At 43.6% G+C, this 25,993-nt stretch overlaps 1 protein-coding gene across 2 annotated transcripts in view; it reads left to right on the forward strand.

Moving 5' to 3' along the window:
• SH3KBP1 (SH3 domain containing kinase binding protein 1) overlaps window positions 1-25,993 on the forward strand; it is a 530,573-nt gene that overhangs the window by 150,735 nt on the left and 353,845 nt on the right. For both annotated transcript variants that reach the window (XM_077480738.1, XM_077480739.1), the window contains exon 3: window positions 18,688-18,808. In XM_077480738.1, the coding sequence (XP_077336864.1) occupies window positions 18,688-18,808 (121 nt within the window). The remainder of the gene's footprint in view (window positions 1-18,687; window positions 18,809-25,993) is intronic.

Genomic DNA, 25,993 nt, shown 5'->3' on the forward strand with positions numbered 1-25,993 from the left:
GAATGATGGGCAGAATCTGAAAAACATTGCGACTTCCCTCCCACTGTGCGTTGCTTTAATTACAGTGGTGTGAAAAAGTGTTTGCCCCCTTCCTCATTTCCTGTTCCTTTGCATGTTTGTCACACTTAAGTGTTTCGGAACATCAAACCAATTTAAACAATAGTCAAGGACAACACAAGTAAACACAAAATGCAATTTGTAAATGAAGGTGTTTATTATTAAAGGTGAAAAAAAAATCCAAACCATCATGGCCCTGTGTGAAAAAGTGTTTGCCCCCCTTGTTAAAACATACTATAACTGTGGTTGTCCACACCTGAGTTCAATTTCTCTAGCCACACCCAGGCCTGATTATTGCCACACCTGTTCACAATCAAGGCATCACTTAAATAGGAGCTGCTTGACACAGTAAGGTCCACCAGAAGATCCTTAAAAGCTACACATCATGCCGAGACCCAAAGAAATTCAGGAACAATTGAGAAAGAAAGTAATTGAGATCTATCAGTCTGGAAAGGGTTATAAAGCCATTTCCAAAGCTTTGGGAATCCAGCGAACCACAGTGAGAGCCATTATCCACAAATGGCGAAGACATGGAACAGTGGTGAACCTTCCCAGGAGTGGCCGGCCGCCCAAAAATACCCCAAGAGCGCAGCGACGACTCATCCAAGAGGTCACAAAAGACCCCACAACAACGTCCAAGGAACTGCAGGCCTCACTTGCCTCAGTTAAGGTCAGCCTTCATGCCTCCACCATCAGGAAAAGACTGGGCAAAAATGGCCTGCATGGCAGAGTTCCAAGGAGAAAACCACTGCTGAGCAAAAAGAACATCAAAGCTCGTCTCAATTTCTCCACAACACATCTTGATGATCCCCAAGACTTTTGGGACAACATTCTGTGGACCGATGAGACAAAAGTGGAACTCTTTGGAAGGTGTGTGTCCAAGTATATCTGGCGTAGAAGGAACACTGCATTTCATAAAAAGAACATTATACCAACAGTAAAATATGGTGGTGGTAGTGTGATGGTCTGGGGCTGTTTTGCTGCTTCATGACCTGGAAGACTTGCCGTGATAAAAGGAACTATGAATTCTGCTGTCTACCAAGAGATCCTGAAGGAGAATGTCCGACCATCTGTTCGTGTACTCAAGCTGAAACGAACTTGGGTTCTGCAGCAGGACAATGATCCTAAACACACCAGCAAGTCCACCACCGAATGGCTGAAGAAAAACAAAATGAAGACTTTGGAGTGGCCTAGCCAAAGTCCTGACCTGAATCCTATTGAGATGTTGTGGTATGACCTTAAAAAGGCCGTTCATGCTCGAAAACCCTCTAATGTAACTGAATTAGGACAATTCTGCAAAGATGAGTGGGCCAAAATTCCTCCAGGACGCTGTAAAAGCCTCATTGCACGTTATCGCAAACGCTTGGTTGCAGTTGTTGCTGCTAAGGGTGGCCCAACCAGTTATTAGGTTTAGGGGGCAATCACTTTTTCACACAGGGCCATGATGGTTTGGATTTTTTTTCACCTTTAATAATAAACACCTTCATTTACAAATTGCATTTTGTGTTTACTTGTGTTGTCCTTGACTATTGTTTAAATTGGTTTGATGTTCCGAAACACTTAAGTGTGACAAACATGCAAAGGAACAGGAAATGAGGAAGGGGGCAAACACTTTTTCACACCACTGTATGTGTGCAAAATGGCATATCACTTTCAGTTCACAAAGCTAACACACCAGGATAAGGATCTTTATTAAAAAAAACTAAAAAAATATTATTTGCATATATATTCATGTTATTTGCAGGTGAATCATGTGCCATTTGAAAATTGCAGTAGCAGGACTAAAATAATGGTCCTTATCCTTGTATTAAAAGGTTAGTTCACCTTTACCAATAAACTGCCAATGCATGTAAGGGGTACTGTAGATGAAACCAAACTGTGAAGCTTTGAATAAAGTTAGATAATGCCCTGTTATTGGTCTAGGACACTTGCGTGCCTCTCAAAGCCTGACTGCAAACCCCCCAGAGATGGCATCAAACGGTGCTGCTTTGTTGCTAGGGGTGTTGCTAAGACAATTCCAGTCAATTCATGCCCCTCGCATGCACTCTGTCTTTGTGATGCTGCAATGGAGGACATAGTGGACCACACATGCAAGGGTTTAGGAACTCACTTCTTTGAGGGTGAACAGAAACAGCTTTGAGTGTCTTATCAACCTTCTAGCAGCAAGGCAGGATGGGATGCTGCCATCTCTAGGGGTTTTCAGACAGGCTTTGGGAGGTACTAAAGTGGCCTCGTGCCTATAGCAATGGTATTATTCAACTTAAGTCAAAGCTGCACAGTTTGTTTTTAACTACAGGCACCTCTTGTCTTTTTTGCATAGGCATTTTTTGGAAAAGGTGAACAAACCCTTTAAAGTCATTTGAATTAAGCCTGATATCCTAAATGTATAGCCAACATCGCAAATAGTCAAGCCTTCACTTTAAATAAAAAAAAAAAAATACACCTTTGAAAATACAATTGTTAAGCCTTTGTACCGATTTAATCCTGCTGGTGGTACAAGCAGTGCATATATGGGATACTATTCATCCCACCTATACTACTGCCACTGGCCATAGTCTGGCCCCTGTAAAGTCTGAAGTCTAAACTAGCTCTTTGTTTACAAAATTTGAAAACCCCTGCTGTAGATGGATCACTGAACTCTTATTACCTGGGCCCCTCAAAGTGGAGTTCCACCCAAAAATGGAACTTCCAGTTTTCGTATTCATCCCCCCTTTGGTGTCACATTTGGCACCTTTCGGGGGGAGGGGGGGGCAGATACCTGTATAATCCAGGTATTTGCTCACACTTCCGGGCATAGTTTGCCGTAGTATCCTTAGCTATCTACACCATGTCCAGCCCTTCCTCCACCCCCCTGCTGTCTTCTGGGAGACACACAGGTCCCAGAAGACAGCAGGGACCAGTTTGATCATGCAGCATGACTCGCGCATGCACAGTAGGGAACCAGGCTGTGAAGCCACAAGGCTTTATTTTCAATGGTGCCCTTTCCAATCAATGCAACTCAGAACAGTGACATTTTGGAAAAGGTTCTTGTACTACTACTACAAGCCTCATTGATTGGTCGAATTGAAACTTATGTGATTCAAGGCCAACTTTCAAAGTGAACCTAATTGGGCCTGGGATCTTTTGCGGTCCAGACTTTGACTCCACTCAAGGAAAATGGAAAAAACAAGGAAAGGAAAAAACACCAACGTGAGAGATGGTGTGCACTAAGCGATTTTGTTCCAAACAAATACAAAGTTAGGAATTTATTTGGTGGAGAATCTGTGCTGAGCGCCCCTTTACCGCCTGTATCCATGAACGTCATTAAAGCGGAGGTCCACCCTAAAGTGGACCTTCCGCTCATTGGAACCCCCCCCCCCCTCCGGCGCCACAATTGGCACCTTTCAGGGGGGAGGGAGTGCAGGTACCTGTACAGTACAGGTATCTGCACCCACTTCCGGCGTAGATTCTGCAGAAGGTACGCCCCTTTCCGCAGAATCTACGCCCCTTTCCGAAGGTCCCCCGCTGCCTGCTGGGAAACACACGGATCCCAGAGACAGCGGGGACCATCCTTATTGCGCAGCGCAACTCGCGCATGCGCAGTAGGGAACCGGGAAATGAAGCCGAAAGGCTCCACTTCCTGATTCCCATACCCAAGATGGCGGCGGCAGCACCCGAGAGACGATCAAGAGATCGGCTTCGGGTGCCGTCATGGCGGGCGCGCTGGGCGGGTAAGTGTCATTATTTTAAAAGTCAGCAGCTGCAGTATTTGTAACTGCTGGCTTTTAAAAAAAAAAAAAAACTGCGGACTCCCGCTTTAAGCCTTTAGGATCTGGTGCAGTTTGGACTTTATTTGAAACATTCAGTAAAATGACCAGGAACCCCATCATGAGGAATGATCTAAGTCATGTCTAAGTAATGGTCTAAGTCATTTTGTTTAGTATAAATACAAAGTTGGGGGTTCATTTGATAGGAACAAACTCCTTCCGTCCCCTTTTCGCAGCTGTATTAACGGTGACCTAAAGCAAAATTTTCACAGCAATCAGACAAATTTTGCTTCTTATAACCAATTAGAAAAAAAAAAGATATGCAGCTCTAAAATACAAATAAAACATAAAAGTTTAAAAGTGCCCTTGGACACTAATATGTAAACAGCATGAATAAGTCCATATATCTTTTAGGAGTCACCCAAGATGTATGATCAAAAAAACTAGGGTGAATAGTAGTATCCTCCACTGAACACCAACCGATCACTAAGACAATAGGCCTCTTACTTCAAAGTATGTACCACTAGGTTATAGGTGGTCAAACCAGCACACTGTTAATCCATAGGCTGGTCTCCTCTCCTCTAGGGCGAGGTGCAAATGGATCCTGTATGTCCCTCAAGGATGGTAAATCCACAAATCTCATGCATCAAAATAAGGGCAAACAGCTCCTCGTGTCAAACCAGTATTAAAGTTTATTCCAGATAAATCAGAATACTCACATTTTAAAATGAGTAAAACAAGCGTTTCATAAGGTAAAACGGACGGATGTTTCGAACTCACAAGATGGCCGCAGTCCACGCGTAGCGATGTGACACCAGATCCCAGGCTCTTTAGCTTTTACTCATTTTAAATGTGAGTATTCTGATTTAGCTGGAATAAACTTTTATACTGGTTGGACATACTGCACCATGAGGAGTTGTTTGCTCTTATTTTGATGCATGAGCTCTGTGGATTTACCATCCTTGAAGGATATAGAGGAACCATTTGCATGTCGCCTAGAGGTGAGGAGACCAGCCAGTGGATTAACATTGTGCTTGTTTGACGACCTATAACCTAGTGGTCCATACCCTTGGGGTGTGTTGGTCTTCAGTGGAGGATACTACTATTCACCCTAGTTTTTGATAATACACCTCGGGTGATGCCTAAAGATATATGGATTGTTGCTCTACATAAATATGGCCTAGGCTAAAAGAAGATTGGCAAGACCCTGAAACTGAGCTGCAACAAGGTGGCTAGGACCATACAGCAGTTTAACAGGACAGGTTCCACTCAAAACAGGCCTCGCCATGAAGTTGCATGCACATGCCTCGCATCAGAGGTTGTCTTTGGGAAATAGACATATGAGTGCTTCCAGCATTGCGGCAGAGGTTGAGCTGGTGGGGGGTCAGCCTGTCAGTGCTCAGACCATATGCCTCACACTGCATCAAATTGGTCTGCATGGCTGTCGTCACAGGAAGCCTCTTCTAAAGATGATGCACAAGAAAGCCCGCAAACAGTTTGCTGAACACAAGAAAACTAAGGACATAGATTACTGGAACCAAGATAAACTTATTTGGTTCAGATGGTGTGAAGCATGTGTGGCAGCAACCAGGCGAGGAATACAAAGACAAATGTGTCTTGCCTACAGTCAAGCATGGTGGGGGGAATGTCATGGTGGGGGGAATGTCGGGTTAGCGGCGTGCTGACGTCACCGCATTTCCACGTTAATCCGGAAGGGCGGGCAGTGCAAACAAGAGAGAGCCGGCCGGCTCATTTTTTATACGCTATACGCTTATACTCTGCTGGGAATTCGTGAGTTGTTATTTTACTTTTTATATTTTAATAAATTTTTACGGAATTATGCTATGGGAGCTTTTTTTCTTCTCTCTTTGCCGTACTAAATGAATGTGGTGGAACGAGATATACCATAAAGAGGGAGCAGATAGATTGGTCTTACCAACAGAGCCCAGTGTGGGGACCAGGAACGTAACATTTTACAAGCCCGTATGATCTCCTTAAAAAGAGATCTTGACAGCTGGTAAGCCTCCTCTAATTTGGTGGTGGATAATCTCTTTCTACTCTGGGTGCACCTGCTACGTGTGTAAAGGGTGGTTTTTGAGAGTCACCGAAAATGGACTAAGATTCAGCATCCTATCCATCTTTCCTTTTCTTTGGACTGCTTATATGCCTGGAAATCATTATTTTGGCACTATTTTTGCATGTTTTTGGGATTTTTTGTAAATTAGAAAAATTATGTCACTTTATAATTTTGTTTTATAAGTTTTAGCGCAGCTATATTTTTTGATTGATGGTCTGGGGCTGCATGAGTGCTGCCGCCACTGGGGAGCTACAGTTTGAGGGAACCATGAATGCCAACATGTACTGTGACATACTGAAGCAGAGCATGATCCCCTCCCTTCAGAGACTGGGCTGCAGAGCAGTATTCCAACATAACAACCCCAAACAGGCTTCCAAGATGACCACTGCCTTGCTGAAGAAGCTGAGGGTAAGGGTGATGGACTGGCAAAGCATGTCTCCAGACCTAAACCCTATTGAGCATCTGAGGGGCATTCTCAAATGGAAGGTGGAGGAGTGCAAGGTCTTTAACATCCACCAGCTCCGTTATGTCGTCATGGAGGAGTGGAAGAGGACTCCAGTGGCAGCCTGTGAAGCTCTGAACTCCGTGCCCAAGAGGGTTAAGGCAGTGCTTGAAAATAATGGTGGCTACACAAAACATTGACACTTTGGGACCAATTTGGCCATTTTCACTTAGGGTTGTACTCAGTTTTGTTACCAGCAGTTTAGACATTAATGGCTGTGTGTAGATATTTTGAGTGGACAGTAAATTTACACTGTTATACAAACTGCTACAATATAAAGTAGTGAGTGTACAAAGTGTCATTTCTTCAGTGTTGTCACATGAAAAAGATATATTAAATTTTTACAAAAATTTGAGAGGTGTACTCACTCTTGTGAGATACTGTATTTTTTTTCTTCTATGATCATATTGTTACCAGCAATTTATGCCAGCTGCTTTTTTAGAGCCTAAGCGCGGTGAATACTCCTTATTCATATTCTAACCAATCATTGGTGAAAACAAGCTTGCGCTTCTTTCGTTCATGTTGCCATTTATTGCAGTAATAGTGAGATTAAAGCCTCTGACTTTCAGAAGTGCTTATTATCATGGGAGCAGATGCTGGTTGCCCTATTGAAGTGTAGTCATTCGGAGAGGTGGAATAAAGTGTTCAGCACAATGATTAGACTGCCTGTTGCACAGTAGGAAGTTCCCTACTGCAAATAATATTTAGCTAATTAACAGTTTGTTTTAAATACCAGTGTCCTGAAATTGTGCTTTCAGTAACCATATTTGACACAAATGAATACCTATGCAAAACGGTATTATCTTATTATCTGTCACATTCTAAATCGTGGGAAGAAAAGAGGAGCACAAAATATAAGCAAGCATGCATGCAAGTAATATTAACCACTTGCTTACTGGGCACTTAAACCCCCCTCAGTCCCAGACCAATTTTCAGCTTTCAGCGCTGATGCACTTTGAGTGACAATTACGCGGTCATACAACACTGTACCCAAATGAAATTTTTATCATTTTTTTCCCACAAATAGAGCTTTCTTTTGGTGGTATTTAGTTACAGCTCGGAGTTTTATTTTTTGCTAAACAAACAAAAAAAGATGCAAAAAAAAAAAAAAAAAAAATCATGTTTTAATAGTTTGTTATAAAATTTTGCAAACGGGTCATTTTTCTCCTTCATTGAAGTGCGCTGATTAGGCGGCACTGATAGGCTGCATTGGTGGGCACTGATGGGCTGCATTGGTGGGCACTGATAGGCTGCACTGGTGGGCACTGATAGGCATAGTTAAGGCGGCACTAATAGGCACAGATAAGGCGGCACCGATGGGCACAGATAAGGCGGCACTGATGGGCAAAGATGGGCACAGATAAGATGGCACGGATGGGTGGCACGGATAAGTGGCACGGATGGGTGGCACGGATGGGCACTGATAGGTACCACAGATAGATGGGACTGATGGGCACTGATAGGTGGCACTGATAGGTGGCTCTGATAGGTGGCACTGCTGGGCACTGATGGGCGGCACTGCTGGGCACTGATGGGCGGCACTGCTGGGCACTGATGGGCGGCACTGGGGTGCAGCACCTTTGAGGCAGATTTTGGGTGGCACTGTGGGTGGCACTGCTGGGTGGCACTGTGGGTGGCACTGTGGGCACTGCTGGGTGGCACTGTGGGCACTGCTGGGTGGCACTGTGGGCACTATGGGCACTGCTGGGTGGCACTGACAGGGGGGCACTTACTTTATTTCAGGATGGCACTGCGGGTGGCAGGTGGGCACTGGCAGGGGGCAGGTGTCCGCTTGAATTGCTGGCCGTGATCGGGACTGATGTCCCGAACACGGCCGCCGGCGATCGGCTTTTTTTTTTTCTCCTCGCGCTGTCAGCGCGAGGAGGAATACTAGCCGATTACCGGCTCCGTTTTATCACATGATCAGCTGTCATTGGCTGACAGCTGATCACGTGATAAGGGGTCGGGATCGACCCCTTACACGGATCGGTGATCAGGCGAGTCTCACGGACTCGCCGATCACAGAGCGTGCCGCGCGCGCCCCTCAGGGGGCGCGCAGGCCGCTCGTAACCGGGACGACGTCAATAGACGTAGTCCTGGCAATTTAGGTCCGCGCTAATGCCGTCATTCGGCAATAGCGCTCTACCCAAGTGGTTAACCACTACAATACAGAGCACTTTCGCCCCCTTCCTTCCCAGCCCAATTTTCAGCTTTCATCACTCTCGCACTTTCAATGACAATTGCGCGGTCATGCTACACTGTACCCAAATTAAATTTTTATCATTTTGTTCGCACAAATAGAGCTTTATTTTGGTGGTATTTATTCACGACTCCGTTTTTTATTTTTTGCGATATACAGTGCCTTGCGAAAGTATTCGGCCCCCTTGAACTTTTCAACCTTTTGCCACATTTCAGGCTTCAAACATAAAGATATAAAATTTTAATTTTTTGTGAAGAATCACCAACAAGTGGTACACAATTGTGAAGTGGAACGAAATCTATTGGATTTTTGAAACTTTTTTAACTAATAAAAAAAAATGAAAAGGGGGGGCGTGCAAAATTATTCGGCCCCCTTGCGTTAATACTTTGCAGAGCCACCCTTTGCTGCGATTACAGCTGCAAGTCGCTTGGGGTATGTTTCTATCAGTTTTGCACATCGAGAGACTGAAAATCTTGCCCATTCTTCCTTGCAAAACAGCTCGAGCTCAGTGAGGTTGGATGGAGAGCGTTTGTGAACAGCAGTTTTCAGCTCTTTCCACAGATTCTCGATTGTATTCAGGTCTGGACTTTGACTTGGCCATTCTAACACCTGGATACGTTTATTTGTGAACCATTCATTTGTAGATTTTGCTGTATGTTTGGGATCATTGTCTTGTTGGAAGATAAATCTCCATCCCAGTTTCAGGTCTTTTGCAGGTTTTCATCCAGAATGGTCCTGTATTTGGCTGCATCCATCTTCCCTTCAATTTTAACCATCTTCCCTGTCCCTGCTGAAGAAAAGCAGGCCCAAACCATGATGCTGCCACCACCATGTTTGACAGTGGGGATGGTGTGTTGAGGGTGATGAGCTGTGTTGCTTTTACGCCAAACATATCGTTTTGCATTGTGGGCAAAAAGTTCGATTTTGGTTTCATCTGACCAGAGCACCTTCTTCCACATGTTTGGTGTGTCTCCCAGGTGGCTTGTGGCAAACTTTAGACAAGACTTTTTATGGATATCTTTGAGAAATGGCTTTCTTCTTGCCATTCTTCCATAAAGGCCAGATTTGTGCAGTGTACGACTGATTGTTGTCCTATGGACAGACTCTCCCACCTCAGCTGTAGTTCTCTGCAGTTCATCCAGAGTGATCATGGGCCTCTTGGCTGCATCTCTGATAAGTCTTCTCCTTGTCTGAGCTGAAAGTTTAGAGGGACGGCCAGGTCTTGGTACATTTGCAGTGGTCTGATACTCCTTCCATTTCAAAATGATCGCTTGCACAGTGCTCCTTGGGATGTTTAAAGCTTGGGAAATCTTTTTGTATCCAAATCCGGCTTTAAACTTCTCCACAACAGTATTACGGACCTGCCTGGTGTGTTCCTTGGTCTTCATGATGCTCTCTACGCTTTCAACAGAACCCTGAGACTATCACAGAGCAGGTGCATTTATACAGAGACTTGATTACACACAGGTGGATTCTATTTATCACCATCAGTCATTTAGGACAACATTGGATCATTCAGAGATCCTCGCTGAACTTCTGGAGTGAGTTTGCTGCACTGAAAGTAAAGGGGCCGAATAATTTTGCACGCACCACTTTTCAGTTTTTTATTTGCTAAAAAAGTTTAAAATATTCAATAGATTTCGTTCCACTTCACAATTGTGTCCCACTTGTTGGTGATTCTTTACAAAAAATTCTAATTTTATATCTTTATGTTTGAAGCCTGAAATGTGGCAAAAGGTTGAAAAGTTCAAGGGGGCCGAATGCTTTCGCAAGGCACTGTAAGCGCAAAAAAAGCGGAAATTTGGAAAAAAAAACAATATTTTCTTTTTTCTATTTTAAAAGAAATCCAATAAAATCAAATTTTGTCATAAATTTAAACCAAAATGTATTCTGCTACATGTTTTTGGTAAAAAAAATTCCGTTAAGTGCATAATAATTGGTTTGTGTGATCACGGACATATGTACGCAAATAATCATGTACAGATGTGTGCAGGTGATCACGTACATATGTGTGCAGATAATTATTGGAACATGTGATTTTAGTGGGACATATGTGGGGGACATGTGTTTTTTTTATTTGGGGACATGTGTGTTTTGGGGACGTGTGTTTACACTGTGTGGTGATGTGTGTATTACACTAGACTGGTGATCAGTTAGTAAAAAGCTGTAAAAACAGCTCATACTAACTGATCACCAGCCGGCTGCAGCGATCTGCTCTCCTCTCCTCAGAGATGACTTCTGTGTGAGGAGAGGAGGAGCCGATTGCCTAGCAACCGGCTGTTTACATCACATGACGGCCGTGATTGGACACGGCCATCATGTGATCAGGAGGGCCAATCACAGAGCCCTCCTGCCGATCCGAGATGCCCCGTGTCCGGGTGACACGAACGCATTGGGATCGCGCCGCTGTGCAGGCACGCGCACGCGCGATCCCCCTCCTTCTGAAGGACGTTCCTGAACGTCCTATCAGAAGTAGAGAGCTCCCACCCAGCCGTATATGTACATTGGCCGGGTGGGAAGTGGTTAAAACCAAAGAGAACTTTTCTAACAGTAACTTACAGCCTTGTTCAATAAAGAGATATTAATTTTAAAGCAAAATGATTGCAGATGTACAGTGCCTTGAAAAAGTATTCATACCCCTTGAAATTTTCCACATTTTGTCACGTTACAACCAAAAATGTAAATGTATTTTATTGGGATGTTATGTGATAGACCAACACAAAGTGGCACATAATTGTGAAGTGGAAGGAAAATGATAAATGGTTTTTCAAAATCTTTTACAAATAAATATTTGAAAAGTGTGGCGTGCATTTGGATTTAGACCCCCGAGACATACTTTGTAGAACCACCTTTCACTGCAATTACAGCTGCAAGTCTTTTTGGGGATGTCTCTATCAGCTTTTGGTTGTAACGTTAAAAGATGTGGAAAATTTCAAGGGCTATGAATACTTCTTCAAGGCATTGTAAAATCCCTGATTTAACCCATTCATATATTTACTAAAAAAAAAAAAAAATCTTAAATGGAATGTATAGTATTTATTCTTTTTTTTTCTGAGATATAGTTTCATAGTTAGTTAGGTTGAATAAAGACACTAGTCCATCAAGTTCAACCTGAGTGTCTACAATTGTCCCTATCCCTGTACACTGCACACTCACATTGGTCCCTACCCTTAAGGAGCCCACAATCCAGGGTCCCCATTGATATACTATGGCCAATTTTTTTGGACAGAAGCCAATTAACCTACCTGCATGTCTTTGGATTGTGGGAGGAAACCTGAGTACCCGGAGGAAACCCACGCAGGCACAGGGAGAACATGCAAACTCCAGGCAGGTAGTGTCGTGGTTGGGATTTGAACCAGCGACCATTTCTTACTGCTAGGTGAGAGTGCTAACCACTACACCACTGTGCTGCCCATATATGAAATATTCTAAAAAAATGTGTGCTATTAAATGGAGCTCTCAGCTTCTTTTTCATATATTTACGAGCTCTGAGACAACCTACAATTTATACGCGCAAGGGAATTGGTGTCACCCCTTATTGGATGGCTCCTTCCAAGGTTTCATTCAGACAAGGGGAGATAAAAGCAGTCAGCTTCTGATGTGCTCTCTATTTAATTGTATACATGTTTCCCCTGCCCTAGGAACACCAGAGAATCAGAACTGGACCAGAAATTGAAGGAGGTAGGGGCGAGCCTGCTTGAGTGCCCCATAGCAATAGGCTTGCTATGGGGGCACTTGCCAGGGGGGAGAAGCCAGTACCGTTGGTGGGGGGGGGCCCAAAAAGAAGAGGACCGGGGCTGCTCTGTGCAACACGGTTACACAGAGCAGGAAAGTATAACAAGTTTACAATCAATTTAAGGATTAAAAAAGTGAATATTGATCGAAAGAGTGAAGTTGCACTTTGAGTTGGAAATGCATTTGTCAAAAATATTTGTAGCATTTAGGATTCCCCCTTTCTTTTGTTTTTTGTGCCCATCATGGCCTTAATCCTTCCCCACCATATTCAAACAAAGTAAAATGTTTTAACTGGAGTCCTACTTAAAAATTGCAGTCATGTGGCTTGCACCTTCAAAAACTGGTCAGCTAAAACATTTTTTGCTCCCCCCCACGCCCATGCCTCGCTACAATTGAAGCGCTCTCCCCAACCTCCTCAATGCAGCTAAACGCCTTATGCCAATACACTGGAAAAGCTTGCATATTCCAAGTGAGCTCGATTGGTTGAGGAAGGTGGGGGAGATCATGGAAGCAGAGAGCTGGCTTGCTACCTGTAAAGACACCCGTGAGCATTTCGAACTTACATGGGCAGCTTGGAAAAAAAAAAACGTACATGACACAACCTTAGCCTCATCTAGTTTAGACGTTGCCTTACTTACCTTAGCAGATCCTGCCTTTGGGAGACTTGTCCAGGGAACCATCCTGCAACGACTAATGGCTCTACATAAAATGGGCCCAATCCATCAACGTACCCTTGTTGATGGATTGAACTCTCCTTCCCTATTTCTTTCTCCTACTATTTCTTCTCCCCTTTTCTTATTGGGGTGTTTTTTTATTTTTAACACCCTTAGGATACCTGTGTATCTGTCTTCGAGCTACCTGGACGGTCTCCTGGTGTTTGGCTGATCTAGGCAACTCGAGTTCACCTATGATGTTTAAGCTATGTGAGTCATATATGCAATAACTCTAGACCTTATGCTTACGAGCACCCTACCCTCTGCCAGTAAGGGAGAGAGGCTTGACTATATATATTGAATGTCTGGGACAAGAAGGGTGCTCTTATAACTACAACAAATTAATATGTCTCCCTGTTGATACGGTTGTCCACATGTACAAAGGCCCCCCACCCCCCCACCTCCTTTTTCCTGTGTGACCCTTGTAATGATAAAGTGTTTCTAAAATAAAGATTATATATAAAAAAAAAAAAAACTGGTCATCTGGGAGCTCCAATACTTCTAGAAATTTGAATAAACAGCCATACCTTACTTGCAGTTTATATGGGCAAACCCATTTAACAGGGGTGCAGAACCCACAGAAATGTGACCTCCCTTTAACGCAACATGGCAGAAATCTGGTGTAGCATGAAAACACTTGAATAAGAGCCTTGACTATTCATCCTTGATTAGTGGCAGCCTAGTAGTTCCAATCCCTAAACCTATACGACATGCCATTGCCTTTATTCAATTCCACACTTGCTTGTTTTTAAGGTGGGCACTGCATGCACCACTGTATAATTTTGACATATCTGCCACTAAACCCAGAGATTACTGCATACAAAATAATTGTATTAGAGCCAAGGGGCAAACAAATCTATAATCCGGTGAGGGACTAAGCAATATATTCAGAGCTAGTCATGTGTAAATATAGTACAAAATGAGGACAGGTGACTCAGCCAAAGAATCTGGGGACAATGACAAAGAATGTTGTCAGTAATTAAATCAAACCATCTGGTTTTAAAGCTTGAATCACTAAGGTACAGTTATATAACAATATTAAAGACGCTTCTACCTATTTTTCAGCTAATATACTTTGCAGTGAATTTAAATATCCATATTATTAAAATTTATATGGGCTGACAGATCTCACCGCCTTGCCAGTTCAGTAGTGTTTGCACCTCGAGCTCGGGGAGGTCTGGGAGCCCCGGATATCGTAAAATATTATCATGCTACCCATTTACGAATTATTACCTCTTGGTCCTCTCTTAACGCCACGAGTCAGTGGGCTGCCATTGAGAAGGGGGTCCTGTATCCGGTGCACCCATGCTCCTTGATCTGGGGTGCCTCTTCCCCTCTGCATCCTAACCTCAGGAGCCAATGTACGGCCCCAATGTCCTTTACCCTGGACATATGGCAAAGATGCAACAAAAAATATTCCCTTTCCTCGCTCTGCCCCCCCCTTACGAATGTGTTGTTCAACCCCAGTATTCCGGATGGCCTGTCTTTGGGCAGGATCTTCACGTGGCTAGCCCCTCCCCTTTTCCAACTTAGAAACCTGGTGCACCCCATCTCGCGTAGACTTCACACCTTTGAAACCCTACGTGCCAAATATGATATCCCCAAGCACTTGTTTTACTTTTACCTACAGGTTAGGCACTTTTTTAGCTCCAAATCTCCGACCTTAACCCTTGCAAACCCCACGGCCTTTGAACACCTTTGCGCCCAGGGTCCCCACCAATTACATCTAATCTCTTCTATTCACCAAATCCTCCATGAGTCAACCCCCTTAAATGAAATTACGCACCTGTACATGAGTAAATGGTCTCAGTTGTTAGACAAACCCATCCCCCTACAGACCTGGGATAAGATCTGGGCCTCTACTTTTAAGTCCTCTAAGTGTGTCACGCAGAGGGAAACGGCAATTAAAATCCTCATGTTCTGGTACAGGACCCCCGATGTCATCCACAAATTTGATCCCTCGGTTTCGCCACGATGCTGGAGATGTGGGCTTGACGTCGGGTCATTGTTCCACATCTTCTGGAAGTGCTCCCTGATACGTCCTTTTTGGTTGGAGGTGGGGTCGCTGGTGATGGAGGTGACGGGGGTGTCCCTTCCGATCGACCCCCTACACTGTTTGTTGGGTCTCCCTCTCCCAGGCCTATCTAAAAATACCAACCGGCTGATCTCGTATATTCTTTTAGCTGCTAAGAGGCTCATACCGCTATGCTGGTTGTCTGGCGCAACCCCTCCCTGGCCTAGATTTCTCCAATTGGTGTCTGAAATAAGGAGAATGGAGTACCTGACCGCCTCAGTACATGATTTGGTTTCCCAGTTTGATAAAGTCTGGGAACCCTGGGATCGGTCGGAATTTGGGTCCCCCTGGTCTGTACACCCTTAACGGCTCCAGTCGCCGATGGTAGTGCCTTCTTTTCGGCCTTCGCGCCCACCTTTCCCCCTCCCATTAACTTTCTATATGTATCAGTCCGGGTATCTTTCTCTCCTTCCCCTGAGGATTGTCATGATGTTCTTACGGTTGTTTTGTTGCTTTATCTACCTATGGCCTCCGGCCTATTGTCGCACCGACTTTTGTTTTTCATAAACTGTATGTTATTTATTTTAACTGAAACAGGTATGCAGTTCACTTTTGTGCCTGCATCTATGGACATTAATTATCTGACTTCTATGGTTAACGTTTACGTTATAATCTATGTTTATTTCTGCTTACTGATCATTTCATTGCTTGATTATTTTGTACTTGCTTTGAAATTTAATAAAAAATACAATTAAATAAAAAAAAAAATATCCATATTAACCGAACTTGCTATACTAAATGGAATGATAGTAGGCTTCCACACCAACAAAATATCAGTCTTTTCTCCCTACTTGTAAGGTCCCATTTACTTAGCGCTATTAAACCCAAAACCAGAAATGTAATACTTTTGCAGCTTACCAATCATTAGATGTGGTGGCTGCATTTATTTTCTTATTTTTTTAGGCTTTTTCTCTGTTTTCACCTAGACATGGTGACCAGTCCAGTAACACCTTCTGTATTACAGTTCCCCCCACTTTGGATGAAGGAGCACAGGGGGCACATTCTGAAAGCAGCACTGTCAGTCTGGGGGGAGAGGAGTGTTAGCTGTCTGGCTGATTTAGATTACATTAAGAAATTAAAGCCAAACTCCAAGTAATTCTTTATAAGCAGTTACAGCATCAGTTTTTTTTTGTTTTTTTGTTTTTTTTTTCATTTTGTTATAAAGTTTTTAATTGAATAAATAAAACCTGATCATTCTAGGCACCCTTGTTAGATGAAAAATGGTTTGTCCTAACTCTCTAATCGCTACATCTGTAGGACAGCTGGTTCTTTTGAAAAAATAAATAAATACAGATTTACTGGCCAGATCACCAGCTAAAAATAAAAGGAATAAAGGCTAAAAAAGAAAACAAATGCAGCCATCACATCTAAGAATTGATAAGCTGCAATATAATAAATTGTTGCTGATTGGGTTTAATACCACTTTAATAGTGCTGTGTTTAAAATGTGTTTTGCGTCAATGCATCCAATTTAAAATGAATGAGCTGCCAATGCATCCTAATATGCCTAATAAGCACATTTTTTCGAATGCAGTGCATTACAATACCTGCCTTGTGGGGCACTTCAAAGCAGGTGCACTGCCTTAGTGCATTGGGTTTCTTTCAAGATTAACTAATGAAAGAATAAACGCTCATTCTAGAAATTCAGTTACCTATATTAAAGAAAAATTGCTTTTTTTTTCTTTTTTTTTTTTTACCTTTATGGGACAAAGTAGATGTGGTATTTTGCTCAATTTTTTTAGGTGCCCTGTAACACTATGATGTCAGATGGGGCACTCCCCCGCTGCACATCCCCAACTAGGGTTGCCACCTTTTCTTCAAGCCAAACACAAACACTTTAGTGGCCTGGGACACCGATGGGTACCCCAAGAAGAGTAGTAATGTGGTATGCATAGCGTACTGCAGCAAACAGTGGGTTTGGCCAAATTGCTCTTGCTGACATCATCGCCCTGCCCCCCCCATGCTGAACCTGCCCCCAGACAGCCGCCGCAGCTCCTGGACAGCAACCGATTTGTGTTCGACTTTCTTGGTTACTTGAGGAAACACAGCCCAGTCTAAATAATGTGTCTGTGTTTCAGTCTGCCTGAAACCCAGACACATGAGTCAAAACACGGACTGTCTGGGTGAATCCCAGATGGGTGGCAACCCTACCTCCAACACAGCAACTAGCAAGAAGATGGCTGTTTTGATATTGATTGTGTGTGTGTGTGTGTGTGTGTGTGTGTGTCCAGCTCCCAGCACTTGCTTGAGACAAGCATCAGCAAGAGGAAAGCATAGGGTGGTAAGGTGTGTCAGCCTTTCATCACTCTGCATTCCTCTTGCCAGTGCTTGCTCCGGCAAATACTAGAAGGTTGGGCGCCAGTGCGCCAAGGGGTGCAGCTAGTGCTGGCACCTAGGAAGATAGGGCAAAATACTATGTATACTTTGTCCCATCAGGAACTGAATAATGTAAAAGTGATAATTCTTTATTACGGTTGAACCACCCAACAAGGTCACTTTAAATGTAAGCAGAAAGTTGCATTAAGATGATTGTGTCACTTGGTTAGGAAGGAAAAGAACATTTTTTTCACAAAACATAATGTACTTGATGTGTGATTATTTTACTTCCTTGTTAAGTATGTGGTCATTTTACTTCCTTAATGGTGTAGTACCATGGTGTCACCCGTGTTCTCGGCAACTGCGGTGTCTGTTTATAGAATTTTGTGTTACTGTGTATATATTACCAGTTTGTTTGTGGTATTAAAAAAAAAAAATGATACTAGCAGCAGTGTGTTGGTATACAGTAATAACACTCTACATACCTCCTAACTTTTTGAGATGGGAATGAGGGACACCTATCAGCAAAAGTATACAGACATAGGACACACCCCTGGCCACGCCTCCTTAAAGGAGACTTGTACAAAAAGACAAGATTGGTTAAACCCACAAGTGTTTTTTTTTTTTTTTTAACCACTACCATTCCTTTTATATTGACTTTTGGAATTTACAAATGCAGCAATTTAGAAATCAGATGAAAGGTTTAGTGCTAGAAAACACTTTTTGATAAAAAGTGCATTTTATATACACCTATATAGATCAGACCAAAATGAGGGACAAATGAGGAAGAATGAGGGACATTGCTCCAAATCAGGGACAGTCCCTCCAAATCAGGGACAGTTGGGAGCTATGACACTCTATATGCTATGCTATCTGAGCAGGGGGATTTTAGTCCAAGGACATTTTTATTTGCTTTATCTGATGTCTGTCATCAAAAGTAATTTGGTGTTTTTATATTCTCATAAAAATACCTTAATATAAAATGATAAATGTGCTTACATACACCGTATGGTATTATGACATTCTGTACATATATTTTGCAGTGTATATTTTACAGCAGAAGTCTGAGAAGAGACAATGTATTGACATCCTTTCACGTTTAAATGTCTCTTTGGGCTAAAGTGACCCTTTGTCATTTTAATTTTACACTTGTATAGACAGGCATTGCAGGCGATACACAACAACCTTTTATATGATATTGCCTCTGTAAATAGAAAGCGTGCCTTAATATGTGACTTTATGCCATATTTCTCTTTTTTATTTTCTAGGAACTAAAGAAAGACATTAAAAAAGACCTTAGCAGTAAACCACCAGACAGGCCTAACCAGACCATATCTAATGGCAATGCCTTGCTGTCAAGTGAAGCAGCAGTCCGTGGATCTGGACGAGGTAATTGATACACCACTCACACTGTGTACATACACTGTATGTACATTATGTAATTTTTTTTTCTCACCGTGGGGGCATTCACAGAAATAGAGGCTAAAAAAAATTCTGAAAAGTGCATTCATTTGCTTATTATTTACTGCATAAAATTGGAAAAAGTGCAGGTTGTAGTTTTAAAAAAAAGTTTGTAGGAAAAAAGTGTGTGGGAATTATTCAGTTTTTGGTCTTTTTTAGAGATCTAAAATGTGTTATATTTGGTTTGTACTTACTATATTGCTGCTTTGTGGTTCTTTTTTTTCCATATTTAATATAAAGATAAATCTTGCTAAAGAACTGAGCCTCATTCTGCATGCTGAAGCTGCACACTCTGTACCTAGGCTCAGTCTGCAGTGTCTACGGAGATGACATAGGCAGTAGTGTGGGCTGGAAAAGGGGTACCGGAGAGACTAATTTGTGTGTGCTGGAGATGGGATCTGACTGGGGGAAGACCAATGTGTGTGCTGAATGTTGGATCTGACTGGGGAAAAACCAATATGTGTGTTGGATCTTGGAACTGACCAGAGAAAACACAATATGTATGTTGGAAGTTGAATCTGACGGGGGAAAGACTAATGTGTGTGCTCAGTTGGGATCTAACTGAGGAAAGACCAATATGTGTGTTGGACATTGGATCGGACTGGGGGAAGACTAATGTGTGTGCTCAGTTGAGATCTAACTGAGGAAAGGGAAATTTCTTTATCGTACATCATGGGACACAGAGCCTTAAGTATTAACTTAATGGGTTATAGGCGACCTTCAGGTGATGGACACTGGTATACCCAATCCAGGAAGTTCACTCCCTATATAACCCCTCCTCCTTCCAGGAGCACATCAGTTTTTTCATTAGTGCCTAAGGTGTTGGTCACGAGTGAAGATGTGCTCTGAGGAGCTCCAGGAGGGATCCATGCTGGATTTAAATAGCCTCCATAGACCAGATCCATCCAAAGTGCCACAGTGGCCAAAGTTGATGGTACCTGGGCCTCTTATCGGAAGCACGGGTTTTGCCTGTAAGGCCTCTCTTTGTAGCCCTGGACCCCGGGACCAAGGGCTTTGGTCATGCTACATTGCCTAAAGTTTTTCTGGTGGGGTGTTTTTTACAGGTCCAAGGGAGTGGAACCCCAATCTAAAGGGACCCGGTCCTTGAAGGTTTGCTAAATGCAGCCCGCCGTGATGGGTGAAGGTTGGATTGTCTGTTAATTCAGCAAATCCTGCGTCGGAGATAAGGTAAAGGAAGAAACTTAGCAACTGAAAAGTCCACCTATGCTTTCTTCTTTAAGGGAAAACATTTTGTTGTGCCTTAATTCTCCACTATAGGGACCTTATACCTTTCTCTGTTGTCTTCACTGTAAAGCTCAGTGTCAGTCTGTGTGTGGCCGCAGCAGCTTGCGCAGGGGTTTTTTCTCAGGTAAGAGATCTGCCAAAATGCTTTTTTTTTCTCCCCCCTGAAGGGACAGAGGGTTAGGGAAACACAAGCAGTGTACCCCCCTTGTAATACCCCCCTGCCACGGGGGTGTGCGGAGGTCCTGGATTTTGTTCCATATATTGTTCCTCATGCTGGCTAGTGTCAGGGGCCCTGCCGCTTCCCCCCGCCCTCGTGTTGGGTCTGTAGACCCGAAAGCTGACTGCGCACGAGTGTGGGAACATTTTCAAAAATGAAACGGGCGGGTTTACGGAGGGGGTGGGGCCTAGGTGCAGCGCCATGCAACATTCACGAGGACACATGGCAGGCGAGCAGGATAATAAATAATAATAAAAAACATCTGGAACAGTCTCTCCTCGGCTGACAAGGAGGAAGCAGTCTGCACACACAAACACAGGAGCTGTGGGGCACGTGAGGGTTGCAACTGGCATTCCTGATACAGGAAGGACTTTTTTCCCAGCACTAGGATGAACTTAATAGCGGCTTTCCTGACTATGTTCAGCAATTAAGTGCAATTTAATAGTGCCTCTGTTTTTGTGCTTAGGACTATGCCTACCAAAAAAGAGACCACAAAGTCCAAAAAGATACCAAAGGTTTCACCCCCAGGCGCTAGGATCTCAAGTCGTATCTCCACACTGTCATCCTCACCTAATGTACCAATTATGGCAAGCCAGGATGAGCCATTGGAACAAATTGATGGTGCAACTGCTTCTCACATCTCAGCCCCTGTAGACGTGACTGAAGATTTCCTTTCCTCCGCCCTGCAGGGCCTGGAAGGAAGATTAGCGGCTTTAATTGCATCCTCCATTCAAATGGATAGGAAGCGTGCTAGATCCCCCTCCCCCACTTCAGACCCTTTGCAAGGAGAACAGTGGGCACAGGATGAGGTGTTAGCCTCAGGCGATTAGGAGGAAAAACAAACCGATGATTCCTTTGCGGAGGAAACTACGGTAGATGAACCTTTTTCAGCCTCTCAATCTGAGAAATTGCTGATACAAACTCTTACGGAGATGATTCGTTCTACTGTCATGCTACCCCTAATGGAGTCTCCTGAAAAATGTTTCTTTCTTGGGTTCCTTAAAGCCTTCACAGCTTTTGCATGCATTTCTTGTCCATGCATTACTAGAACAGCTTATTTTTGCTGAATGGGATCACCCGCATAAGCATTTTCTCCCTCCAAAGAGATTTTCAGTTCTCTATCCCATGGAGGAGAAATTCACCAAAAAATTGAAAGTACCAGCAGATGACGCTGCGATTTCCAGTGTGAATAAAAGCCTAACTTGTCCAGTAGACAATGCACAAATGCTTAGGGATCCAACAGATAAAAGGTTGGAATTCCTGTTAAAATCTGCTTTTTCCTTGGCAGGTGCCATTACTCAGCCTGCCATTGTTGCAATAGGCGTCTGTCAATCCCTAAAGGACCCATTTAGACAGGCCCTTAAAGAGGTTCCTGCACAAAAAGCCCAGTTCCTGAACTACCAAAAGCATTATGCTTTGCCATAGATGCCATTAAAGATTCTATTCACCAGGCATCCCGCCTTAAGCTTATGCTAGTACATATGCATAGAATCCTGTGGTTAAAAAATTGATCAGCCGAAGTACCATATAAAAACCTCCTAACTGGGTTCCCTTTTCATGGGGTGCAGCTATTTGGGAAAGATTTGGACAAATATATCCAAATTTCTAGTGGTAAAAGTACTCTTTTGCCAGTTAAAAGGAAGTATAAATACCCTTCATTTAAACAGGCTCTTTCTCCTGTGCCAGGGGCTTCCGTCTCTAGGCAGTGGTGATGGCCTCTGCCATCAGACTCTAGAGGAAAACCTCAGGGTCAGACCCAGGCTCAAAAAAAAAAGTCCTGGGGCCGGAAACCTGCAAAGCAGAATCCTAAAGCCTCATCTTGAAGAGGCAACCCCCCTCACCAAGGTAGTCTGGCAAGAGGAAATTCAGGACAGGTGGGTCATCTCCACGGTAATGCTGGGGCACAAGCTGGAATTTCTTTACTTTCCACCATCTCGTTTCCTGAGGTCAAGCGTTCCCAAAGATCCAGAGAAAAGACAATCTCTGTTTCAGGCACTAGATTGATTAATATCTCAAGGGGTGATCATACAAATCCACACAAAAGAGCAAGGTTTGGGGTTTTATTCAAATCTTTTTATGGTACCAAAACCAAATGGAGATGTCAGACCCATTCTAGATCTAAAAAATCTAAATCAGTTCCTGCAGATCCACTCCTTTTGCATGGAGATTATCAGGTCAGTAGTTTCTATCCTTCTAGGAGGAGAACTTCTGGCATCTATCAACATCAGGGATGCGTATCTGCATGTTCCTATATTTCCTGCTCACCAAAGGTTACTGCAGTTCCAGTTAGAACAGCAGCATTTCCAGTTTGTAGCCCTACCCTTTGGGCTAGCTACAGCACCCCGGACATGCACAAAAGTGCTGGCCCCAACTCTAGCCAGGTTAAAGGCACCGGGCATAACAGTCTTAGCGTACCTAGACAATCTATTGCTAACTGACCAGTCGGGGGCTCGTTTGAAGCAAAGCGTACGCATTACAACCAGTAACGTGGAAAGTTTGGGTTGGATTCTCAACCTAGAGAAATCTTCCTTAATATGGATAAAAAGGCTGGAGTACTTGGGTCTGATCATAGACACAGCCCAGGAAAAGGTGTTCTTGCCTCAGGCAAAGATCAACTCCATAAGAGAGCTGGTGTGGATGGTCAGCTCAAAAGGCAAACCCTTCATTCGCCTTTTCATGAGGTTTTTAGGAAAGATGGTGGCTTCATTCAAAACTGTTCCCTGTGCCCAGTTCAATTCAAGACTTTTGCAAAACAGTATCCTGTCTACTTGGAAGAAAACAATTCAAGCTTTAGACTTGCCAATGCGGCTGTCCCCAAGAGTGTCCCAAAGTCTGTTGGTTACTAACCCAGAATCTGCTGAAAGGAAAATCCTTCAGACCAGTTATCTGGAAAGTGGTAACGACAGATGCCAGCCTTTCAGGCTGGGGAGCAGTACTAGAAAAGACAACTGTCCAGGGACAATGGTCAAGAGCCGAAAGAACCTTGCCCATCAGTATCCTAGGGATTCGGGCAGTGCGTCTGGCTCTAAAGGCCTGGACTTCCAGGTTTATGGGATTGTCCTGTCAGGCTCCAATCTGACAATGCCACAGCTGTGGCCTATATCAATCACCAAAGGGGCACCAAGAGTCTCTCAGCGCAGAATGAGGTAAAAAATATTACAACTTGGGCTGAAAGGAATGTTCCGTGCTTATCGGTAGTCATCATTCTGGGAGTAGGGATTTGGCAGGTGGACTACTTGAGTTGCCAGCAGTTATTCCAGGGGGAATAGTCTCTTCACCCTGACATTTTTTGTATTATTTGCCAAAGATGGGGGACTCCGAACATAGATCTTCTAGTGTCCAGGTTCAACATGAGGGTTGGTCTTTGTGTCTGAACTTTGTGTCCAGAACAAGGGATCCACGCGCATGCAGAACGGATGCGTTGGTGACCCCGTGGGATCGGTTCTCACTGATCTATGCATTTCCCCCTATTCAGTTGCTGCCTTGATGACTTTGCAGAATCAAGCTGGAAAGAAAGCCGGGAATTCTGATAGCACCAGCATGGTCCAGAAGGTCATGGTATGCAGAAATCGTAAAGATGGCAGTGGAGGGTCCATGGTCCCTCCCACTACAGCCAGATCTGCTCTCACAGGGACCGATATTCCATCCTGCCTTACGGTCTCTAAATTTATTGGCTTGGCTATTGAAACCCACATTCTGAAGAAACGTGGGCTTTCCGGGTCAGTTATCTCTACCCTGATTAATGCAAGGAAACCAGCTTCCAGAACTATTTATTATAGGGTCTGGAGGGCATACGTTTCCTGGTGTGAATCCAAGGGTTGGCGCCCTCAGAGATATGTCATAAGGAGAATTCTTGCCTTTCTACAATTAGGGCTAGAGATGAAATTGGCCTTGAGTACTATTAAAGGCCAAATCTCAGCTTTATCGGTCTTATTTCAAAGACTGCTTGCGACACATTCTTTAGTCCAGGGTTTTATGCAAGGGGTGATGTTACTTAATCCGCCAGTTAAACCTCCCTTGGACCCTTGGGACCTGAACTGTTGGTATTTTTGGTTGCTATATCCTCAGCAAGGAGGGTTTTGGAATTGGCTGCATTTTCTTGTAAAGAGCCATATTTGATTATTCAAGAGGACAGAGTGCTGTTATGCCCTCATCCAGACTTTTTGCCGAAAGTGGTTTCAGGTTTTCTGCCATTATTTCCAAAACCATGTTCCAGGGAAGAAGAGTCACTACATTGTGTTGATGTGGTGAGAGCAGTGAAAATCTATTTAAAAACATCTGCTCAGATTCGTAAGACTGATGTCTTATTCTGCCAGAGGGTCCTAAGAAAGGACAGGCAGCATCGAAATCCACTGTCGCTAAGTGGATTCGGCAAGTTATAATTCAAACTTATGATTTAAGGGGTAAAATTCCTCCTTTTCAAGTTAAGGCACACTCTACCAGGGTGGTTAGTGCTTCTTGTGCAGTGCGTTACCAGGCCTCCATGGCTCAGATCTGTAAGCCTGCAACTTGGTCTTCAGCGCATACATTCACAAAATGTTATCAGGTGGATGTAAGGAGGTATGAGGATATTGTCTTGGGGCACAGTGTGCTGCAGGCAGCAGTATAGGTCCTCAAGTCTGGGCGTACCCTCCGGGTTGTGCCTCCCTTCCCTGGGACATCCCATTAATGTGTGTCCCATGATGTACGATAAAGAAAATAGGATTTTTATAACAGCTTACCTGTAAAATCCTTTACTTGGAGTACATCATGGGACTCAGAGCCCTTCCCCTCTTTTTGGAGTTTAAATATATTGCTTTGCTACAAAAACTGATGTGCTCCTGGAAAGAGGAGGAGTTATATAGGGAGTGAACTTCCTGGATTGGGTATACCAGTGCCCATCACCTGAAGGTGACCTATAACACATTAAGTTATTCCTTAAGGCTCTGTCTCCCATGATGTACTCCAAGAAAAGCATTTTACAGGTAAGCTGTTATAAAAATCCTATTATGTGTGTTGGAGGTTGAATCCGACTCGAGGAAGACTAATGTGGGTGCTGGAGGTGGGATCGAACTGGAGAAAAACCAGTGTGTGTGCTGGAGGCTGGATCTGACTGAGGCTGGAAAGACTGATGTGCGTGAAGTAAATAATCACCTTTGGACTATGACAGGACAGCACAAGCAGCACACTGATGAGCCCATCTCTCTGTCACTCGAGTCTCTCTCCTCCAATTAGCATGCTACTTGAACTGTAACACACCTGTTTGGCTGATTGTGCCGATTTTCACTTTCCCTTTCTAAACTCTGCTGTGTAGTCAAGAGTCTGATACCAAAATACCTAGTACTTACACTTTGTGTTAAACAAGAACTTCAAAAAGTTGTCCTTGAGCACAAGTCAAGTAAGTTCTTAGGTAAGATGATGATCTCAGTGTGCCACAGGTAGAAGGAAATACTTTTTAAATCTCCTCTTACTCTGCAATCAGACTGTACCACTGTAACTTTGTAGGAAGTCACAAGGTAAGAGTCTGACATTTGTAAAAAGGAACTGGAATGAACATGATGGTGTCATCTCAGAACCAGTATCTAAGTCCAGAAATAGATGTTGATCCTGGAGTAGAGGCTTGTTTACACCAAGTGAATTGGGCGATACTGAGCAGCCCAACACAAGACTAG

The sequence above is a fragment of the Lithobates pipiens genome, unplaced genomic scaffold (genome assembly GCF_037356315.1).
Source record: "Lithobates pipiens isolate NorthernLeopardFrog02 unplaced genomic scaffold, aLitPip1_a1.2 Scaffold_16, whole genome shotgun sequence".
Classification (NCBI taxonomy): domain Eukaryota; kingdom Metazoa; phylum Chordata; class Amphibia; order Anura; family Ranidae; genus Lithobates; species Lithobates pipiens.